At 46.7% G+C, this 23452-nt stretch overlaps 1 protein-coding gene across 1 annotated transcript in view; it reads left to right on the forward strand.

Annotated features, from left to right (window-relative positions):
- GNB5 (G protein subunit beta 5) overlaps positions 1–23452 on the forward strand; it is a 50258-nt gene that overhangs the window by 2093 nt on the left and 24713 nt on the right. Inside the window, exons 2-4 of the mRNA XM_066276324.1 lie at positions 3722–3865; positions 7243–7354; positions 21305–21441. Of these exons, the coding sequence (XP_066132421.1) occupies positions 3740–3865; positions 7243–7354; positions 21305–21441 (375 nt within the window). The 5' untranslated portion in view covers positions 3722–3739. The remainder of the gene's footprint in view (positions 1–3721; positions 3866–7242; positions 7355–21304; positions 21442–23452) is intronic.

Here is a 23452-nt window from a genome sequence, read left to right on the forward strand (position 1 = left end):
AACAAAACGTCCTTAAAATCTATGCTTGCTTGTGCCAAAATGTGAACAGGAATCTCTCTGGCCGCTGGGGTTATAGGTGTTTCTTCCTAACAACTTTTTGAGTTTTCCAAACTGTCTACAATAACCATATAGCATTTATGGTTTTAAAATACTATAATTTTCTAATTTGATTTATAGCTTGCCCATGTTTAACCAACCAGATCTACAATGCTAGTTATATGATGTGATTTAAGATTGATATGACTCAAAACTTGTGGTCTCCATTAAAATATGGTGTTTTCCAAGATTGTGCAATGACATATGAAGACATAAACAATATTAAACAAAAAAGGTAATTTTTAAAATTGTATATGTCATATAATTCTAATTTTTAAAAAGCTATACACATATGTTAATGAAGATACTGGAAGAAAACATAAAATGCTAACCAAGGTCAATTATTTGTTAGTATAGAGTATGTAGGTGATTAATATTCCTTCTTCATGTTCTTCTGTTTCCAATTATTTATAATGAACATACGCAGCTCTTATAATTTGAAAGTTTTCAGTCTGGGAAGGAAGACATTGTCTCTATCCAGATTTGGAATTCTTTTTTTTTTTTTTTAATTTTATTTTTTTAATGGGGTGACATCAATAAATCAGGATACATATATTCAAAGATAACATGTCCAGGATATCTTGTTCAATTATGTTGCATACCCATCACCCAAAGTCAGATTGTCCTCTGTCACCTTCTATCTAGTTTTCTTTGTGCCCCTCCCCCTCCCCCTTTCCCTCTCCCTCTCCTCCCTCCCCCCGTAACCACCACACTCTTATCAATGTCTCTTAATCTCACTTTTATGTCCCACCTACGTATGGAATAATGCAGTTCCTGGTTTTTTCTGATTTACTTATTTCACTTCGTATAATGTTATCAAGATCCCACCATTTTGCTGTAAATGATCCGATGTCATCATTTCTTATGGCTGAGTAGTATTCCATAGTGTATATGTGCCACATCTTCTTTATCCAGTCTTCTATTGATGGGCTTTTTGGTTGTTTCCACGTCCTGGCCACTGTGAACAATGCTGCAATGAACATGGGGCTGCATGTATCTTTATGTATCAATGTTTCTGAGTTTTGGGGATATATACCCAGTAGAGGGATTGCTGGGTCATAAGGTAGTTCTATTTTCAGTTTTTTGAGGAACCACCATACTTTCTTCCATAATGGTTGTACTACTTTACATTCCCACCAACAGTGGATGAGGGTTCCTTTTTCTCCACAGCCTCTCCAACATTTGCTATTACCTGTCTTGTTAATAATAGCTAATCTAACAGGTGTGAGGTGGTATCTCATTGCAGTTTTGATTTGCATTTCTCTAATAACTAAAGATGATGAGCATCTTTTCATATATCTGTTGGCCATTTGTATTTCTTCCTGGGAGAAGTGTCTGTTCATGTCCTCTTCCCATTTTTTTATTGGATTGTTTGTTTGTTTGTTGTTGAGTTTTATGAGTTCTTTGTACATTTTGGATATTAGGCCCTTATCTGAGCTGTTGTTTGAAAATATCATTTCCCATTTAGTTGGCTGTTTATTTTGTTATCGTTTCTCTTGCTGAGCAAAAACTTCTTAGTCTGATGTAGTCCCATTCATTAATTTTTGCCTTCACTTCTCTTGCCTTTGGAGTCAAGATTTGGAATTCTGACAACTGTTTCTACTCCTCTTTTTCTCGGTCTTCCGTAACTCCTAGCCAGCCTTCTTGTTCCTTCTCTGCCCAGTTCCCGGGTTCCTCTCTCCTGCCATTCCTGCAGTTGCTGCTGCCCAGAGCTCACTTCCTCTTCCCCAGAACATGATTGCAATCTCTTACCCCAGCTGATTTTCCTGCTGCACAATCTGTCTCTGACCTACTTCTGGAAGCACAAATGCTGGAATAATCTGCTTGAATGACGTTGCTCCCTTGCTGACAAACCCATGGTTCACCTACCTAATGCTATTACTTGGAGTCCTCAGCATGACCTTGCAACTGACCGCCAGGGCTGGCTTGGGTAGTCAGGGGCAACATTACCAGGACCCCGCCACAGGCCTAGCTCTAGTGGGCAGGCCCTGTTGTGTTCTTTGCCTCGCTTGTGACAAAGCAGAGCAGCTCAATAGTAAAGGTGTGGAGTCCTGCTACATATTCAGGCTCCACCACTGACCTGAACTCGTTGAGTCCCTCAGCATTTCCTCAGCTGTGACGCAGTTCTCCTGCCTCCCTCCCAGGGTGGCTATGAGAGGTCAGGCCGAGCACTCTGTGGTGGTCAGTAGCTGGTTCCTTTCTGATCTCTCATCCTTAAGGGACTGTCCTCTATCCCTTTGTTACTTAGAGAGCCCAAAAACTATGCTAGCTGCCTCTTTGCTGCAGGAGTTCAGTCCAGTTCATAAGCTCCCCGTTCTTTCTCCAGCCCCATGGTGACCTCTGCATGACAGACATTCCCCGCAGGGATAGCCCCACTGCCACCTGCCCCACAAATACGTCCCTTGCAAATTCAGCTCTGTTGAAATGTTCAGACCAGTGCCTCAGAATATCTGTATCTTCAAGGGCTCATTTCTCTGAACCTTGACAAGGCCTGTTCTTTGGAACACCTATTTAATTGGCATGGCTACGATGGCTGCCCCCTCCTACCCTAACCTCCTGTCCTCCGTCTCCAACAATGACACCGTGACCCCTCAGCCTCCCAAACAGACACCTAAGAGACATTGTAGACATCTCCCTCTGCTTGTCCCCACATGTCACCAAGTCCAGCTGCTTCTCCTTCCTAAATGTGGTCCACATCCATCCTAAAGCATTGGTTTAGTCTAGGCCTTCATCACTTCTTGCCTGAACTGTGGCCACAGGCTCTGTCCACATCTCCAGCCTCCCCACCCCGCTCCTGCTGCTGCTGTTACAGCGAGTCACAGAGCAGCACAACCTCTCTGGAGCACTCACAACATTCCGGGCTTGAGCTACGTGCTTCAGCACTGTCGCTTAGAATTCCCCTGACAATGCTATGCGGTGAATTTTAAGATCCTCATCTTCCAGACTAGCAAACAAAGATTCAGGGAGGTTAAGTGACTTGTGTAAGTAGTAGGGCCAGGAATTGCTCAGCCAGAGACAGCACCTCTAGACCCTAGCTGGTTTTGCTTTGAGGTTGCTCTCTCTTCAGTGGCCTGGGCCTATCAACTTCTGGGTGCACAGGCAGTGACCCTGGGTCTGTGGCTGCCACATGTTTAATGAGTAAGTGGGATGCTGCATTTCCACCAGGGAACCAACACCACATTTACTGGGCCCCATCGCATTGGTTGGAGGCAGGCTCTGCCTTTTTCTGACTCTTGTCTTTACTCCACAAGTTTACCCAGAAGGGAGAAGTTTTTTTTTAAGTTTCAAATTATATTATTCATTACAACAATGTTTTCCATTTTGAAGCCCCACAGAATTAATATTGTGTCACCAAGGTCAATTGTGTCCATGTTTGCAAGCTGCCAAAACAACCAGTTAGGCATAAATTCAGAAAACCTACTGTCTGGTGCCTTCTTGCTGATTAAATAAATGAGTCGGCATTGGCCCAGCATGCTGTAATAAACCAAAGGTTCCAGATGAACTGCAGATGCTTTATATCACAGGCAGAGGTCTGAACAACTACCACAATAAGAGGAAAGTGAGCATTAAACACTTTTTCTGTTGGCTTTTCTCACACACTTACCTCCTTTTCTCTCTTTTTCAGCTTCCTCTTCTGTTGAAGATGTGTGATCAGACCTTTCTAGTTAATGTATTTGGCTCCTGTGACAAATGTTTCAAACAAAGGGCTCTAAGACCAGTTTTCAAGAAATCTCAGCAGCTCAGCTACTGTTCAATATGTGCAGAAATTGTAAGTAAAACTTTTAAAAAATTTAAGTAGGAGAGTCCTGTGGTAGACAAGTTGCTATAGAATCAGTGTGCACACACACACATTTTCAGCACAGCCAGGCTGGGGTGTTAGGTTATGGACCCTGGCCTCTGACTCCCCGGGTTCAAATCCTAGTTCTGTTCCCTGGTGGTAGTATATCTACAGAACGCATCTCTCTCCGAAGGTCTGTTGCCTCATCCGGAAAATAGGAATGATAGGGCTTTGTGAGAACCAAATGAGTTTATTTGATAAAGTGTTTAAAACATACTCTGGTTTCTCTTCACATTGCATAAGTATTTTGCCTTTTACTAAAACAGTACCCAGCAGAGGAAGTGCCCAATGAATGTTTTAGCTAGTATTATTTTTTAGAGCTCATGTTTTTTCTTTTGTCTTCTATCAGTCTGCTTGGCAAGCAACCAAGCTGGAAGAAACACTAGCAAATAGACAGCCTGGGAACATCTTTCCAAAGGCCCTGTGCAAGCTGCCCCTAGGTACAGCTCTCTTGAAGACTGAATCACGCGGGACCTCAGTAATGAGCAAAATTAAGCTGAAGGAGTAGTATTTTTTGGCCTAAGCCTTCAGTAAGAGCTAGGGACTGCCCACAAATCCTGGCATTTTTCAAAGTACACAAAATCAATCCTATGCACAGGTCTTATATTCAGATATTTAATTATGGAAGATCCATGTTCAGATTTTGCAGCAAAAAAATGCCCACAGCATGACTGAAGCCCTAGGAATTAGTCCTGTCTCACAGGATTTGCAAAACAGCGAGGCTGAGCAGAGTCCCCACCTGGTCAAAAGTGGCAAATCACTCTTCCCCAAAAGCCTAATAGGAAGTGCCCGATTATTAACAGAGTTTTTTAAAACCCTGTATCAAAGGGAGGAAAAATGACTTTTATATTTTATTTAGCTAAAGAGGAAAAGGCAGTATTCACTCTCCTGGTTTCATTGTAACCTCTGACAGCAACCTAAAAAAATTACTCCTATAAAGTAAATGGCAAGTAAATAGCCCAGAGTGACACATAGGCTTTGGTACAGTTTAGTAATCCTGTCATTACAGAGTTCAGGCTCAGTGTAATCGCTTCCTGCAGCACAGAGTGCTTTAAACTTTGCTCTGCAAATTGTCAAACTGAGGACATTCAATGCTTAAAATAAGGCTGCTTTCTGGTGGCCTTCTTACCCTTGAGCAGAGCTATTTATTAATCTAGCTCTTCTGTTTTTTTTAAACAACTTCCTCTGTAGAAAGAAGCCCAGAATCCCAGATGTCATGTAATCTGTAGCATGCTAGAATCTTCCCCAATCAGAGGCCCTGCCTGGAGATAGTCCTCAGAGGACTGTTGCCAGCTATCTCCATCACACGCACTTCGGGGTTCCCAAATATCAAGACAGCCTCCTTTGGCTGAGACATTCAGATGACTGACAGCTACCTTTTCTCCAGGTTTTTGGGATTGTGTAGACTCAGCCTCCAATGGACCCTTTTCCTGAATAGAGGAAACTTTGTATCTTTACCACTGCTGAAACGCAGTAGATCTGCAGTGTCCTCACTTTAAAAAAGTAGTGAACACCAGCCTAACCTGTGGTGGTGCAGCGGATAAAGTGTCGACCTGGAAACACTGAGGTTGCTGGTTCAAAACCCTGGGGCTTGCCAGGGTTTTGAACCAGCAACCTATTCAAAAGACACATATGAGAAGCAACTATGAGTTGATACTTCCCACTCCCCCTGCTCCTCCCTCTTCTCTCTCAAATCAATAAATAAAATCTTATAAAAAAAAAAAGTAGAGAACACCAAATTTTTCCAGATATTAAACAATTACATGGCCTCATCTCCAGATGGGAAGAGATTTGGAATTTCTCTCACACAGAGAACCTTCAGAGGAGGGCACACACCAGTGTAGAGCTCTGTTCATCCCAGGTCTTCTCAGACGGGCAACCTCACATGTCCCGCCGTGGTCCAGGAGGAGTCGGCCTAAGAAGAGGATGAGAGGGTGCTGCTTTGCCCAGACCTGAGATGCCCCTTGTGAGAAGTGTCCCATGACCTAGTGTCTCCTCATTTAAATTACTTCATGTGAATTGCTCAAGAGTATCAGGCAGCCTTAGTAATATCAACAAGCACATACTGTGTGCCACACATGGCTCTGAATGCTCTACATGGTCATTCCAGACAAGGACCCTATGGGGAAGGTATCATTCCCAATTACAGATGAGGAGCCTGAGACACAGAGAAATTCAGTAAATCACCCAAGGCCACACAGCACTGCCAGGATTTGTCCCCCAGGTAGTCTGATCTAGATAGAGCCTATGCTCTTCACCTTTTGCTCTTTGAAACAGATCTATAAATAGTAGAATGTATCTAAAACATTTATATATTTATATATGTACAATATTTTAATTATGTTTTATATAGTATATAGTTTTATACATCCATTTAATTAACATTAACTGAGCACCTAAGATAGTAATATTAATAATAATATCAACTATAAATAACTTCCAACTTTTCTTAGAGAGGATTCAAGATAGGAAGTTAAGCTGGATTCCTCAGGAAGGGAGTGGGTACAAAGAGGATGGGATTGGCACCCAGATTCTGCTTGGCGGTGTTTCTCTTAGAATTTGTAATTTGGATCTGCCTTCCCAGTCTGTACACAAACACACATGCAAGGCAGTGAAGAGGGAAAGAGGAAGAGCCGTGGGTTGGGTCCTCCACACCGAAGTCCTGAGGCATGTAACTCAAAGGAGCCAGACTGCCTGGGTCCAAATCTTGCCTTTGCCTCCTTCTGTAAGTATGAACTGAGCAATCATTTAACCTTTCTGTGCCTCAGTTTTCTCATTTGTAAAATGGGAATGATGATAGTACCATTCAGAGTGACTGTTCAGTCATTAATGTAAAGCATTTGGAATAGTGCCTGGCACTGTAGGGGACTGAAAAGAGGAGTTGCTTGAATGCCATAAAGTCACTAAATGTGCGTTCTTGAAATCCCCGCTTGGCCTAAGTGCGCGTCCTCCACCAAGTCACGTATCATCCCAAATCTCAAGTTTCCCCACCGGCGAAATGGGCACCACACTCCCCGCTTCTCCCGGGCAGCGTGCGCAGCGGCGCTAACCCGCTTGCCCCCGGCACTGCGCCAGGGCGCGCGCCGCAGGTGCGGGGCACGGGGCGCGGCGCCGGTGGCCCGGCGGGCCGGGGGGAGGTCAGCCGCCGCAGCCCCGCCGGCAGTCGCCCAGTCGCCGGCGTCAGCGCCGGGGGGCGGGGCTGTGCGCGGGAGACGGCGGCCGGCGCTGCGCCCGCGGCCGCTCGGGCCTCCTCCGCTCACCGGTGTCCCGACTTTCCGTTTCGCTCCCCGCCGTGTCCCCGCACGAAGATGGCCACAGACGGGCTGCACGAGAACGAGACGCTGGCGTCGCTGAAGAGCGAGGCCGAAAGCCTCAAGGGCAAACTGGAGGAGGAGCGGGCCAAGCTGCACGACGTGGAGCGTGAGTGCGGGCCCGGCGCGGGCTGCTCGCGGGGAGGCGGGCGGAGGAAACGGGACCCGGCTCCGAGGGGCAGGGTGCGGGCGGCCTGCGCCCGGGGCGGAATGCGGGCCCCTGTCCCCACACCAGCGGAGGCGCAGAGAGTGGCCGCGAGCCCCCGGCACGAGGATGGAGGATGTGCGGCGCGAGCTGGGCCGCCCTTGGAGGCTCCGGCACCTTGCGGAGCCCCGCCCGCCTCTGGGCCGGGCGCTTGCTGGTGGCAGCCCCTGGGCGCTTGCTGGTGGCAGCCCCTGGGCGCTGGCCTCCCGACGAGGAGCGTGGGACCAGTTACCACCGTCACCTGCCTGGGAGATGCAAGCTGATGGCCTTCCTGCCTTTCCCAGGCCGAGCGAGTGGGGGCTAGCGCGGCGAGCTCAGGGGGCGAGGCCCAGGATAATCTGTTTTGGTTTTTAATTATTTGGCTTTCTGCATCACTTTTGTGTCTTTTCTCAATTTTGCTTTTACCCTGAACCAGACTGATTTAAAAGCTCATTTTTCAAATCTGCCCCATCTACTTGGGGGTGGAGAGCAGGATGAGGGAAGGAAAGTAGAGGAGTTTACCAAATCCAACCATTTAGTTTATTTGAGGCTGTTTTAAAAGCTTTGGATGGATGTGGTATGATTGGCATAAAAGAGCAATAGCAATCTTAAACTTACATTACTGACCACTATCATAATTTAGAACCAGCTCTGTTTGTTTGTTTGTTTGTTTTGGGGGGGTTGTTTGTTTTTTTTGAGTGAGCAATTAAATAGCCAGGTGAAATGACTTGGCTGGATCAGCTTCCCTTTACTGTATCATATGGTTCCTCCTTGGCAGAGCTTGGGCTCCGGGCCAAGCTTGGGGAAGTGGCTTTATCTGCTTGCTTTTCAGCTCAGAGGGTGGGAGCCCCTCTTTGCTGAGCAGTACCTCCCCTTGGAGCCCTCAGGCACAGCTGTACATTGTACTCCTGCCATTCCTATTTGGTTGCGTCCCCTTTAAATTCCATTTGGAAAAGAGAGATGGAATCCATACTAGATCCTTTAGCACCTAAAATTTTTCTTTTTTGAAAAATTTCTTGATAGAAGTCGGTGACCTGAATCTAGTGCGTGCTGTGCTTTTGCAGGGGCCTCCTTTAAATCGGAGTCACACTCAGCCCCTGTATCATTTAGAAACGTATCCTGCTACAGTGAACTATAAAGCTCCAATAAAGTAGTTAAGCAAATTGGGACTTGTTTTTCTTACATACCAAGAAGAAAGGTAGGCAGTCACCAGCTTTGGTCCAGCTGCCCAGTGTGCCGTCAGGGATCCGCACTCCTGTCTTCACCACCCTGGGAGCACTGGCATTTACCTCCTGACTGTAATATCACTGCCACAGCTCCAAACATCACCCCTGTATCCAGGACAGGAAGAGGAGGGAATGTGGTTACCAGCCTCTCCTTTTTATTAGGAAAGCAAAAGTTTTTCCCTAAGTTTTCTTTTCTTCCCAACAGATTTTTGCTTGCACTTCATTGGTCAGAATTAGGTTACATGGCTGGCTACTACAAGGGAGGCTGGGAAAGGCAGAACTGAACTGGGCGCATTGCCATCCTCAGAGCTGGGTTTCTGTTGTCAGGGGAGAAGCGAGGCATGATATGGGGAAGCATAGGAGAGAGTATCCCCCGTTCCCCTCTGCAAGTTCCCACACTCTGCAGATGATAACTATGTTGCTGTGAGCCAGGTGTTATCTGAGGTAGGTCTGATTTATCCCATTTTACAGATGAAGAAACTGAGGCACAAAGTGGTAAAAGGACTTGTAGAAAGGGGGTTTCTAGAAACTCTCTTACTCAATAGTGCAGGCTGCCCAGTGTGGTATTTTTCAGCTTTTTCTTTGAATTTGTAAACTGCCTTATGGCAGGGAGATAGTCAAGACTCAGCTTTTCAACAGGGAGCCCCTGTCCTGCTAAAGATGCAACACCCTCAGAGGTATGGCCAAATTTGGCACACTGGAAGGATCTCTCCTCACCTGTCTATAAGTCAGAATTTTTTAGTTGAAAAGACCAGAAGTCACATGGTCATGTTCCCCTTTATGCCCACTGTAGCTTCCGGCCACTGCTCCACTCCTGTATAAACCCTGGCTCCTCTGAGGCTCCTGTCATTCAACTTCCAGGCCTATTCTCCTCCCCCCATGCCGCTGTCTCCTGACCTCCCAGCCAGGCTTTGTCATTTCCTATGGACTTTGGCACGTGGCTTGAGCCTTCCTTTTGACCCTACTCTGCGCCCCTACCTGGTGTCTTCAGGGTTCACAGGGTGACCCTCTTGACATGCTGGGCCCTCACTCATTGCAGCCCCCTGGGATCTTGCTGGCAAGCAGAACAGCTCTATCTCCTCTGACCACAGTCTCTCCCACAGAGTTCTCCCTGATCTGGGACTGTGGGGCTCTATTCTCTCCCACTCTCTCAGCCCTTTCTGTAGGTTTTTACATAGTTGTTAGATGGTCCTATGACCCTTAGCCTAGTTGGGGAAACCTCTTTAGGCCATAAATTTAAAGTGACCAAGTCATTCCAGTTTGCCTGGGACTCTTCTGTTGTAAAATGGAGAGTCCTGCATCGTGGGGAACCTCTCAGTACTGGGCAGGCGGGGACAGTCGGTCAGCCTTCTCTTAGTAATGACTTGCCTAAATTCTTGGCTTAAGAAAGTCAACACAGGCCTCAGCCAGGTGGTTCAGTAGATAAGTGTTGACCTGGCATGCCAGAGGTTATCGGTTCGACCCCTGGTCAGTCAGGACACACAGGAGAAGCAATGAGTGAGTGCACAACTGAATGGAAGGACTAAGGGAAACACTGAGTTGTTGCTTCTTTCCCCCTTCCACTCTTCCTCCTCATCCCTCCCTCCCTCCCTCCTACCCTCTCTAGGGGACAATCCTCTCTTCCTCTCCCTCCCTCTCTCTAAAATCAATGGAAAAATTAATTTTTAAAAAGCCAACACAACAAAATTGTAGAAAATAAACTTGGAGGAAAAGTGAACCTTTCCCAATTCCAGACTCTCATCTCTTTGACTCAGACAGCGTACATTTGTTGTGCCCTCATCCCCAAGTCGGACCCTCAGACAACATTGCATACAGGAAGTGGCTTATGTGGGTGGTCTGAGGGGAAGCCAGCATACTTAGAACTCCAAAGCCTGAGGCCCATGCCCTGTCCCTGCCTTTCCTGTCATTCCTCCAGAGCTGCCTGCCTGGATATTTCTCCTTATCCCTTCTGCTTGCCTGCTATCATTTGTAAGTGCTTCCTTGCTTGAGTCTAAGGCGTTTTAGAATCATGAGGTTATGGCTGTATTAGTTTCCTATTACCTTGTACACATTTCCACAAACATAGTGGCTTACAGCTACATAAATTCATTCTGTTGCAGTTCTACAGGTCAGAAGTCTGGAATGACCCAGCAGGGCTGCATTCCTCCTGCAGGCTCTAGGGGACAATCCATCCCTTACCTATTCCAGCTTCTAGAGGCCATCTGCATTCCTTGGCTTGTGGCCCCACATCACTCCACCCTCGTTTCTGTCATCATCATCTCCTTCTTTAACTCTGATCCCTCCTTTTATAAGGGTCCTGTGATTACATTGGGCCCACTTGTATAATCCAAAATAACCTTTCCATCGGAAGGTCTTTAACTTAGTCATGGCTACAAAGTCTCTTTTGCCATATAAGGTCACATATTCACAGGGCCCAGGGATTAGGATGTGGACACCTTTGGAGGGCCTTTCACACAGCACTAAAAATTAGAGGGATCAAAACACTAGAGGGATCACATGCTTCAGTCTTTTTCTCTTCATGGAAAAAATGTTTTCTTCTGCCAACAACCCCATCCCTTTCTTTATGGATGAGGCCGGAGTCCAGGGAAGGGTTCAGGGATTTCCCTAAGGTTATGCAGCTACTCTAAGGGAGCATGGGGGGGTAGGCACCAGGGTTTAGGTTCCTAGTACAGTTTTCCTCCTCACCGTGCCAGGCCATCTCTCAGAAAGTTGAGATTTACATTCATAAGGAAAAAAAGTAAATTTGTGTGTGTGTGTATGAAAAGGTATCAGTATTGGGGGGGGGGGAAGCAAGATGCAGAACTGTATGTATAAGAGGATTTCTTCAGCTTAATCAAGGAATGCTTTCAAGTGCATTAAGTTTGTGGCAGGGTACACAAGAAACTTATCTCACGAGGGGCCCAGAGGAGTGAGGAAGTAAAGGTACTTTTCAGTTTAACCCATCTGAGAATGTACTGCTTTTTTAATAAAAAATGAGTACAGGCAGTCCCTGGATTATGAATAAGATAGGTTTGAAAATGTTTAAGTATTTATACGCACAGAAAGGTAAAAATAAATACTGTGTTAAGACAAACATCTGTCTGAGTTGCATTTAATAGGTCAATATCCCTGTTCCAACTTAAATACAAATTCAACTTAAGAACAAACCTATAGAACCTATCTCGTTTGTAACCCAGGGACTGCCTGTACTAGAGTGGGAGTCAAGGTCAAGAACAAAAGGAGAGTGTTCATCTATAAAGAGTCCTTAACTTGAAATTAAACTTGCAGGCCCTAGCCAGTGGCTAAGGGGATGGAGTGTTGGCCTGGCATATGGACATCTTGGGTTTGATTTCTGGTCAGGGCACGTAGGAGAAGCAACCATCTGCTTCTCTCTCCCTCCCCCTCCCCCTTGTCTCCTCCTTGTCCTCCCACAGCCAGTGGCTTGATTGGTTTGAGCATCAGCCCCAGGTGCTGCTGAGGATGGCTCTATTGAAGAGCATCAGCCCCAGGCACTAAAAATAGCTTGGTACTCGGGCATTGGCCCCAGAAGGGGTTACCAGATGGATCCCAGTTAGGATGCATGCTGGAGTCTGTCTATCTCCCTTCCTCTCACCTAAATAAATAAATAAATAAAATAAATTAAAATGAGGAATGGTCTCAAAGACAGGCTAGAAGCAAACAGCAGGACAAGCGCTGGGTAAGTCCAAGTCCAGAGGAAATTTGGGCAAATCATAGGATTAATCAGCAGATATTACTCACTATTCTGTCTGTTCTAAACATAACCTTGTGAAAGGTTTTATTCTCAAAAGCTTGTTAACCTAAAAATAAAAAGGCCTTTCAAAGTGAGAAGCAACAAACATTTATTTGAGATCAATAAGAATAACTATTCGGGAAACACTGATTCAGGCAGAAGCCCAAATATTTAATGTCTTAATTAGAAGATAAAGGCAGTGGGTGTTTATGACAACAGTAAGGGGAACAATTACATCAATAGAAGGAACACATTCTCATTGGTGCAAATAATATGCATATAGCACAGTGATGTCCATTCTAGACAGTGTTTTTAATTTTCAGTCTGGTAGTCATCAGTCCAGTAGTCATAATAACTGCTTTCTCATTATCTTTGCAAACAGTTCTTTGGAGCACAGTGTTGCTTTAGGCCAAGCCTAAAGGTTCTTCTGCCCTGTTTTTACATTCCAGAGCTTTGAGGCATAAGATGTGCAAGGCAGTTCCTCTGGGCTGGCAGCCCCAGCTCCATTTTCAAGTGGCTCCATTTATTTATTTGTTTGTTTTTGCAGGCTTAATGGCTGGAGCCTTGGACGATTCTAATTTTATAGTGTAAGGAGAAATCTAGGAAAACGAAATTTCTGGATTAGTCTGAAGCAGATGTGGTGATTCACTTTTTCCATGTCCTAAGGAAATACGCTGTGCGTACTGAGGCTCATGGAAGTGAGTTTTCTTGCAGAGTAATCCTCCTTCAAGTGCTGCCTGCAGCCAAGGGAGCAGAAAGCAAACCTGCCTTTCACTTCCTCTCCCTTCCTTTTGCTCTGCATTCATAATGCGCCTGAACTAGCCCATGAAAGTGTCTCTAGAATACATCATAGTAAAGCTGTGCTCTCTAGCAGACTTAGAAATACAGAACCCATCCATAACCACACCAACTAGAGGTAGCCACTGCTTATATTTTGATGTATTTCATAGCTTTTGCTTTTATATTTGTGTAGATATTTATGCACATAATTAGGACTGTGCTAGGTATAGAGTTGGAGCCTAGTTTTAATTTAACACAATGGTTTAAAGAGCTCCTGGTATTACCTACACTCCTTTTTGATGTCAGCATTTAAAAACTGTTAGATGGTATTCTACCTGGTATCCCACCTTACATGCTGTACCATAGCTTAACCCTTCCAGCTTTTCACCAGGGAATTCAGGGTAGGATTTTTCTGGGTGTGGCTAATGCGTGGTTTTAAAGAAATGCAAAAAATCTGTGGCAGAAGCGATGAGGTAATGTGATTGTAGATGTTTTCCTTCCACCCAGGTGTTGGAGGGCTTGTATACCTCTACCATTCTACCTCGGGGTAGAATCGGAATGAGTTTTTGAAAATTAACTTTGGATAATGTTCCTTCCTTGAATCTTTTGATTTACCAAATGGCGGCTATCAAGACTGTGTATTGGTAGAAAATTTAGAAAGTGATTGAGTCAAGATAATTTTTTAAATGGTTTTATTTTTCTGTTTATGACAGCTCACTTGTCTTTGATCTTCTCTTTGGTATTTATAATGAACCGCATAATGCTTATTTTCAGGGAGATTTTAGAGCTTGTCCATGCTTAGGCCGTTATTTTCTTTTTTTTTTCTGAAGCTGGAAACAGGGAGAGACAGTCAGACAGACTCCCGCATGCGCCCGACCGGGATCCACCCGGCACGCCCACCAGAGGCGATGCTCTGCCCACCAGGGGGCGATGCTCTGCCCCTCCGGGGCGTCGCTCTTTTGCGACCAGAGCCACTCTAGCGCCTGGGGCAGAGGCCAAGGAGCCATCCCCAGTGCCCAGGCCATCTTTGCTCCAATGGAGCCTTGGCAGCGGGAGGGGGAAGAGAGAGACAGAGAGGAAGGAGGGGGGGGGGTGGAGGAGCAAATGGGCGCTTCTCCTATGTGCCCTGGCTGGGAATCGAACCGGGGTCCCCCGCACGCCAGGCCGACGCTCTACCGCTGAGCCAACTGGCCAGGGCTAGGCCGTTATTTTCATAGCCTTTTGGGAATGACGAGAAGGACCCTTGTGTGTATTTTCACTTTATGAATTGACATGGTTTGAAATCTTGTGTATTGACCTTCATATTATACCATTTACTTTAAACTCAGATTTACTTTAGGTTTAGATTATAAAATAAATAGCAAAACTATTCCCTGAAAAGTTGAGAGGAAGCCACATCTTGGTGAAGAAGTAATCTTTGCCTGAAACTCGAGGTCGAGGTGATTTCTAAGGCCCCTTCGAGATGAACTCTTCACACCCTGTCTTACAGAGCAGGGCACAGGCTCGGAGGAGACGTTTGTTTACCACTAACTTATAAGTCATGCCCTCCCCTCAGGCTTCATTTCCTTCTCTGAGAAGTGACAGGGCTGGGGCAGCTCACTGCTCCTCACACTTGTTTGGACCCTGGGGGACAGTGGGCATGAGGCATGCTGGACAGATAGATGTGACTCTGAGCCCAGCGTCGTCCCCTGTCCTCCCCCACCGGTCACCAGCTCTGCTCTGTTTTGTGCAGGGCTTCTAGTAAGACTTTGTGTGTGAGAGAGAGAGAGAAAGCAGAAGAAGGCGGGGGTGGGGGTGGGGAGGCTTCTACAACTCAAATCTGAAAGTCGCTGCTTTGCCCTTGGCCAGCCCTGCACTCTGGAGCCCCGCCCGGGACAGTGCTGAGCACGGCTTGTTGAGTCGCGTGGGTCTCTTCCGGCTGTAACTTCCATCACTCTCCCAGTCACGTGGTGGCCGCTCAGGGGCAGTGCAGGTTTCTTGACTCCTGACTGACCCATCAAGGAATATGGGGAGTCCACGGTCGGGGTGTCTCCTGAACTAAGAAGCCACTGTCACTGCCTCACCTAATCCTTGATTGTCTAAAGACTTCCAGCTTCCTGCCCCAAGCTCATCCTTCTGTGGAAGGTGTTTATCTGTCCTTGAGGGTCCAGTGTGTGTGCATCGGGTCCTTAGCCTGTCTAAACCGGTTTTCTTTTTCACAGAAATAGGGGTGAAGCCTGTGTGTGGTCTCAGGCTGGTGTAAATCTTCAGGCCTTCACCTGTCACCCAGGAGACATGCAGTTCATGGTGGATAATGGTAACATGCATGGAAAGCCTTTAAAAACGTGCTTTCCCTTTGACTCAGCAAAGCCACGGCTGGAATTTATCTCAGGGCTAACGCAGTGAGGCAGGCAGCACGGCAGACCTGGAACACAGTGTCCAGCAGGAGGGAGCTGGGGGTGGGGTACATCCATGCAGTGGAATGTTGTGCAGTCACTTAAAGTGACAGGTAATTACATTTCACGTGGAAAGACATCAGGTGAAAAAAAACACCAGGCCTCCAGAATTATACATGTAATGTCATCTGCTTACATACATGTGCACACACAGAGAAAAGGTCTGCAGTGATATACATTGAATGTTATGAATGGTCAGACTAAGCAGAATTATAAGGGATCATATGTTCCTATTTTCTGGTTATTTTCAATGAGCATGTGCTTCTATAATTATATTAAAAGAAATCAAGAAAAACACTCTCCCTGTCCATAACCTCTTTTCATTCTCCCCTTTTCTCCTTTCCTAAACACGATCTCTAGTTTTCATGGTCCTTCCATTTCAGAAGCTTTCTCTCCTCCGTTATGCTGTTTCTTCTAGGACCCAGCCCTTAGCCCCCCAGCTCTGTATTTCTGATTCCTAGCCTGGCACGTAGTTTGCTTTCCCCCTTAAACCTCAGAACACCCCCATGGATTAGGTCATTCTCTTCCAGGTGACTGGACAAACAAAATAGATACTAAGAAGCTAGCTTCCGCTTTCCTTTCCCGCCATCTCCTGTGCAGCCCTCAGAACCAGGCTTCTGAGACGTCTCCTCTGATGGCCACAGCTGCCTCCTCAACCACAGACTGGAATCCTCCCCTTCTCTGACCCTTCCCCCTTGTCCAAGACGCTGCCTTTCTGCTCCTTCTCAGAGCGGCCTCCACCTCCACCTTCAGTGGGCATGACTCACGGAGGGAGCGTGTGGGGGTGCAGGGCCCCCAGCTCCACCCTAGGTTCTGCCTGCTTGGATCAGGAAACAGGTGGGCCGCCCACTGCCGTGCAAGGAGTTTGCCCTGATCAGTGGAGGAATTCCTGGGCAGCTGAAGCAGAGAGGATAGACTGGAGGTAGGGAGAGGTACAAAAAAGAAAGGTGCTGGCCCTGGCCGGTTGGCTCAGTGGTAGAGCATTGGCCTGGCGTGCAGGAGTCCCGGGTTCGATTCCGGCCAGGGCACACAGGAGAGGCGCCCATCTGCTTCTCCACCCCTCCCCCTCTCCTTCCTCTCTGTCTCTCTTCCCCTCCCACAGCCAAGGCTCCATTGGAGCAAAGTTGGCCTGGGCGCTGAGGATGGCTCCATGGCCTCTGCCTCAGGTGCTAGAATGGCTCTGGATGCAACAGAGCATCGCCCCCTGGTGGGCATGCTGGGTGGATCCTGGTCGGGCGCATGCGGGAGTCTGTCTGACTGCCTCCCCATTTCCAACTTCAGAAAAATACAAAAAAAAAAAAAAAAAGAAATAAAAGTGCTTAAAAATTATGCTTGTCCACCAAATCCTGCTGTTTAGGATTACTACAGTTGATTAAAATTTAATACTTACTGAGCATTTCATTTATTCTTTCAGTAGTTACCTGGCACCTGCTGTGTGCCAAGTTGGAGAATAATAGCTAACACTCATTAAGTGTTCCCTTTGTACCAGGTTCAAATAGTGGTCCCAGCAAACCCCCCAGGGAAGGGAAGGAAGGGAGGCAGGAGGAAGTTAAGTAGCTTGCTGGGGGCTGCACAGCTGGCGTGGCCGGCCGGCCCAGCCGGGCTCTGAGCCCTGGCAGCCTAGCAGAGCAGAGCCAGTTCCGGGTTCCCGGGATCCCTGACTGCTCTGTGCCAGTCCTGCTCTAAGGAGATAGAGCAAGACATGCCCTCATCCTTTTCCACTTACCTTCTAGTGGGGTTTCTTAACTGGTTATCATTATATGCAAGTAAGTTCTTATTATAGAAATCAGCTGGTTGTGTGATTTCTTTAAAAAAAGAACAGAAGGGAAGTCCTGGAGCGGTGGGTGGTCCATGAGAAGGCAAAGGAGAAAGCACCATCAGCTCTGGGCGAGTTCCCACAAATTATTTACAGAACGTAACTCATTTCCAGTTGTTTTTAAAAAATATTTTAGGGGCCCTGGCCCGTTAGCTCAGCAGTAGAGCGTCGGCCTAGCGTGCGGAGGACCCGGGTTCGATTCCCGGCCAGGGCACACAGGAGAAGCGCCCATTTGCTTCTCCACCCCTCCGCCGCGCTTTCCTCTCTGTCTCTCTCTTCCCCTCCCGCAGCCAAGGCTCCATTGGAGCAAAGATGGCCCGGGCGCTGGGGATGGCTCTGTGGCCTCTGCCCCAGGCGCTAGAGTGGCTCTGGTCGCAACATGGCAACGCCCAGGATGGGCAGAGCGTCGCCCCTGGTGGGCGTGCTGGGTGGATCCCGGTCGGGCGCATGCGGGAGTCTGTCTGACTGTCTCTCCCTGTTTCCAGCTTCAGAAAAAAAAAAAAATTTTAGTATTAAATTTGTTTTAATGGACAAGAGTGTGGTGGTTACCATGGGTGGGGGGGGGAGGGAGGACATGGGAGGGAGGGAGGGAGAGAGTTAGGGGGAGGGGGAGGGGCACAGAGAACTAGATAGAGGGTGACGGAGGACAATCTGACTTTGGGCGAGGGGTTTGCAACATAATTTGATGACAAAATAACCTAGACATGTTTTCTTTGAATATATGTACCCTGATTTATTAATGTCATCCCATTACCATTAATAAAAATTTATTAAAAAAAAAAAAAAATTTGTTTTAACTCTTTAGTTCAACAGATGTGAGATTTGGCAGGTAGAAACAGGAGGGAGTGGATTAGAAGTGAACCAGATGTGGGAAGGGAAATGCAGTGAGAAAAATAATTAGTAGTTGAGATATGTTAAAAATTCTCATTATGTAAGGGGAGCCTATTTTGGCTGGTGAGTCATCCTTTTTTCTCTTTTTTTTTTTTTTTTTGTAAGAGGAACATTAACTAGCTGTGACTATCCTAATGCTGAATTGAGGGGAGCAGCAGTAATATCAGTGTGGTGTTTCAAAGTGGAATATACTCACAGCTCTGAGCTGGTATAGATTTGTATACAAGGCCTATAAGAATTCAGAAAATTTCTGTCTGTTTTTCAACTCCATCCAGAATGTTTTTGTTCAGACCGTGTCTGTAAGAGACCAGTGTGCTATTTTTTTTTATTTATTCATTTTAAAGAGGAGAGATAGAGAGAGAGAGAGAGAGGAGAGAGAGACAGGGGGGAGGAGCTGGAAGCATCAACTCCCATATGTGCCTTGACCGGACAAGCCCAGGGTTTCGAACCAGCGGCCTCAGCATTTCCAGGTCGACGTTTTATCCACTGCGCCACCACAGGTCAGGCAGTAAAGAACGTGCTGTTTTAGCAGAAGCTATGACGTGATCCTTGTAGGTTCCTGGAGCACTTTATTGTTCATCACATACTTTTTTGCAGTTTAGGATGTCACAAAGGCTTTTGACCTGTTCACACTTGCTTCTTCATCACAGGGAAATAGGGCAGCCAAAACGAAGACTTTGGAGATGTGGCTTATTCCAGGGCTGGGGCAGGGAAAGCCTGCCGTGACAGGTGCTTAGAGGAGGATGGGACATGCTAGGTCTCCTGAGCCTGCCTGAGGCGGCTCCCTGAGCAAATCGGGACTGTGTGAGCAGCAACGTAAACAACAATAGTAAAGGGCTTATCACATCTCCAGTAAGGTAAGAATCCATGAGGCCATACTAGTATAAATGAGTGAATCAATAAGTTGAGGCCTGACCAGGCGGTGGCGCAGTGGATAGAGCGTCGGACTGGGACGTGGAGGACTCAGATTCAAAACCCGAGGTCACTGGCTTGAGTGTGGGCTCATCTGGTTTGAGCAAGACTCACCAGCTTGAGCCCAAGGTCACTGGCTTGAGCAAGAGGTCACTTGGTCTGCTGTAGCCCAACCCACCTCCAGTCAAGGCACATATGAGAAAGCAATCAATGAACAACTAAGGAGCCACAACAAGGAATTGATGTTTCTCATTTCTCTCCCTTCCCGTCTGTCCCTCTCTCTGTCTCTGTAAAAAATAATAAAAAATATATAAATAAATAAATACGTTGGGGAGAAGGGAAAGTTCCTCTTTATATTAGAAAACCAATTAAAATGCAGAAGGAATGATGGAATTAGAAAAATCACCATTACCAAGTATCCTAATAACAAGCTCAGGCAAGAATCAATGGATGTTAAAACCAGGGTGTGCAAGTTTGAGGAGTAAGAGGATGTTTATGTAATCTGAGTACATCTCCACAAAATACTTTTTCATTGCAAAAGGCGAAGTGGTAACTGCAGTAGAGACGCCTGGCAGATGCCACCTTAACCAAGTGATCACAGCAGGTGCCTCCTGCTGGCTCACACTGACAGGAAGTTAGCGTCAGTCTGCTGTGTTCCTGCAGACATGTGTGACCCAAACCTAATCTGAAGGAAACATCAGATAAGCCCAAATTGGGGAACGAAATATCTGGAGACTAGAGAAACATGAAAACTGAATGCAGCACAGGGTCTCGGGGTTTCTTTTGCTGTAACAATATAAATTAGTGGGACGTTAGAGAGTATCTCTATCAGCTCTATAGATTAGACATAGTATTATTGTTTCAGTGTTAGTTTTCTGGCTGTGGTGATTGTACTGTGGTTATGTAAGAGTTCGTTGTTGGTGGGAAATATACACTGAGGTGTTTAGCGAAAAGGGAGGGAGGGAGGGAGGGAGGGGGGGAGGGAAGCAGGAAGGAAGGTGTCCCCTAGAGGGGTGCTGTTGACCCAGGGCTGAGACCACAGGGTCTGCCTGTCTCAGCCCCGACTTCCCAGCAAGCCTCAGCAGCTGCTGGTTGAAGAGCAGCCCACCGAGAGACAGCCTCTGCCAGAGAGGCCTGGTGCTCGCATGAGCCCTCACCTGCGTCTCCTCACCTGCGTGGTCAGGGCCTTCACGAGACAGTCTCTGCAACCCTTTGAGCTGCTTCACGGGAACTTGTCTTCCTCCGAGACTCAGCACTGAGAGCCTTTGAATAAGCCCCTCAGGAAAGAGGCTGTGGCCCCAGCCCCTGAAAGACTGGTTTTTGGAGCTTATCCTGATGTGGGTACCTTCTGGAGAGCATGTGTTCAGACTTTAAAACATTGCATTGCTCTCTGCCACTTACGCGGTAAGTTTTCAGTAAACCCACAGGTACACTGTTCGGTGGTTTGCTCATTCATCCTTTCCTGCAGCTTGTGAAGGGATCACCAGCTCTGCCCCAGGCCCGTGCTAGGCACAGGGGGGTCGGTTAGGAGTCACGGCACCGGCCCTGGAGCAGGATGGGTGCACACTGTGGCACCTGCCAGGGTAGTTTTTGTAAAGTCACTTTTCCTTGTGACTAGAAAGTGGTGGATAAAAGAACCAGAAGCCCCAGCTTCCTCCTAGTTGGTTATATGAACTTGTATTAGCCAGATAACCCCTGTGAGCTTCAGTCTTCCCACTTGTGAAATGGAAATAGCAGTCTCACTCCGCTGCCACCCTGCCCACCTTGCAGAGCTGTGGCCCTTCGACCGGAGCATTCTGTACAGTGCTCTGCAAACATGAGGTCATCTTGTCATTGGTCCCTCGATGTGCATATATGGCAGTGCTTTGAAAAACACAGAGAACGAGTGTTGTCTCTGCCCTCCACCAAGGAATCGACTGGGAATCAAACCCGGGACTTCCACACACCAAGAGAGCATTGCAAGCATGTGGGGGACCGAGGAGACCTGAGCTGGGGCTGCAGAGAAAGCCCAGTGTCTCCCCTGTGCCGACGTATGGCTCAGGCCTGGTCCTTGGTACTAGTGTTGACTGTGGCCTGTCCTTCCAGTGCACCAGGTGGCGGAGCGGGTGGAAGCCCTGGGGCAGTTCGTCATGAAGACCAGGAGGACCTTGAAAGGCCATGGGAACAAAGTTCTCTGCATGGACTGGTGCAAAGATAAGAGGAGGATCGTGAGCTCATCACAGGTACGTTACCTGCCTCTGGCAGAGAGCAGGGTTCTGATTTTACAGGGCAGTGTACAAGAGCTGTCCTTTTCAAAAAAGCCTTTCTGATCCCTAGGACACTGCTTAGTCTCCAAGGGACAGGAGTTTAACAGGGTTAAGAATTCTTTTATACTGCAGAACTTCACTGATTTAGGGAGATTTTGAATTTGTAATACTGCAACACTGTAAATTCTGTTTAACAAACCATTTAGAATTCTTTCTTCTTTTTTTTTTTCTTCTTTTCCAAGTGAAAGTAGAGGAGACAGAGAGACAGACTCTGACTTGTGCCCTGACCAGGATCCACCAACAACCCCTGTCTGGTGCCCATACTCTGCCCAGCTGGGGCCATGCTCATAACCAAGCTATTTTTAGCACCTGAGGCAGAGGCTCCATGAGCCATCCTCAGTGCCCAGGGCCAGTGCACTTGAACCAATCAAGTCATGGCTACGGGAGGGAGGGAGGGAGAGAGAGAGAGAGGGAGAGAGAGAACGAGAGGAGTGGTGGAAAAGCAGATGGGCGCTTCTCCTATGTGCCCTGACCAGGAATTGAACCTGGGACTTCCACATGCCAGGCCAATGCTCTACCACTGAGCAAACTGGCCAGGGCCCGTTTAAAATTATTTCCTCCTGAGCATATTTTATGGTCTTATTTGTGAGTAAAGTCAATTTTAAAACAGTGGGGTTTTTTTCCCCAAATTGAGGGCATAAGTGGTTGAGAGGCCACCATGGCTTCTTTCAGTTTAAGAGTCTAGCAATTTGTATGCCTTAAAGAACAATTTTAAGATATATATAGATTTTGTGAAGTCTAATTTTTCATGCATTTTGTATAGTTGCATAGTTTATTTAAAAGCTTATGTTAGTTACCTATTGCTACATGACAAATTATCCCAAAATTTAGCATCTGAAAACAACAAATATTTATTCTCTTCTGCGGTTTCTGAGAGTCAGTAATCCCGAGCAGCTTAGCTGGCAGGCTCTGTCTCAGCGTCTCTCATGAAATTGCAGGCAAGGTGCTGGTCAGGGCCACAGTCATCTGCCAGCTGGACTAAGGCAGAGACTCACTTCTAAGACGGCTCACGTGGCTGTTGGCTGGAGGGCTTAGTTCCATGCCATGTAGACCTTTCCATAGGGCTGCTCAGGACTTGGTAGCTGGCCTCTCCCAGAGCAGTGATCCAAGAGAGAGTGATGGAGGTGGGAGCTGTGCTTCTGTGGCCAGGTCTTCCATGAGCTGGCCTCAGAAGTGAAATCCCTTCACTGAATCTGTATTCTGTGTACATCAGACCAGCCCTGTTACATGAGGGAGGGGCCCACACACAGGTGTGAGTGTCAGGAGACTGCGGTGCCTGGCACTCTGTTGGAGCCTGGTAACCACTGCTTAGTATTTGATGTTTATTTTGATGTTACATGCATTGAACATGAAACTATAAACTGAAGTTACATATTTTTATTGCCAGTTTGGACTACCTTTCACCCCAGCCTTCATCCCAGCTTTTTCAAAGGACAATTTGGACATTTTTATAACCCTTTTAAATATAAAAACTGTACATATTCTCAATAATCCACAAGCACTAATATCTATGTCAGTGTTGCATTTGATAGGACAGGTGTTACTAATTTCCTTGTATTAGCTACAAATCGAGTATGTCACATAGCACTTGCTTTTCTTATGTTCACAAAAAGTTGATCACTTTTGTGTTTTACCACATTAAACACTGGAGAAGAGAACACATAAAAGGTTTTCATCCCCACCACCCCATCACAACCATTTTCATTTCAGAGCATTTCTTTTAGATCAGCGGTTCTCAACTTGTGGGTCGCGACCCCGGCGGGGGTCGAACGACCAAAACACAGGGGTGGCCTAAAGCCATTGGAAAAGACACATTTTTTTCTAGAACAGATGTTGGTTTTTCACAACTAACTTATTTTTACAAAGTGGTTATTGAGATGTATATGTTGCCACCTAGCCTTCTAGACTTTTCTATCCTTAAAAGTGT

Source organism: Saccopteryx bilineata, chromosome 4, assembly GCF_036850765.1.
Source record: "Saccopteryx bilineata isolate mSacBil1 chromosome 4, mSacBil1_pri_phased_curated, whole genome shotgun sequence".
Lineage (NCBI taxonomy): Eukaryota > Metazoa > Chordata > Mammalia > Chiroptera > Emballonuridae > Saccopteryx > Saccopteryx bilineata.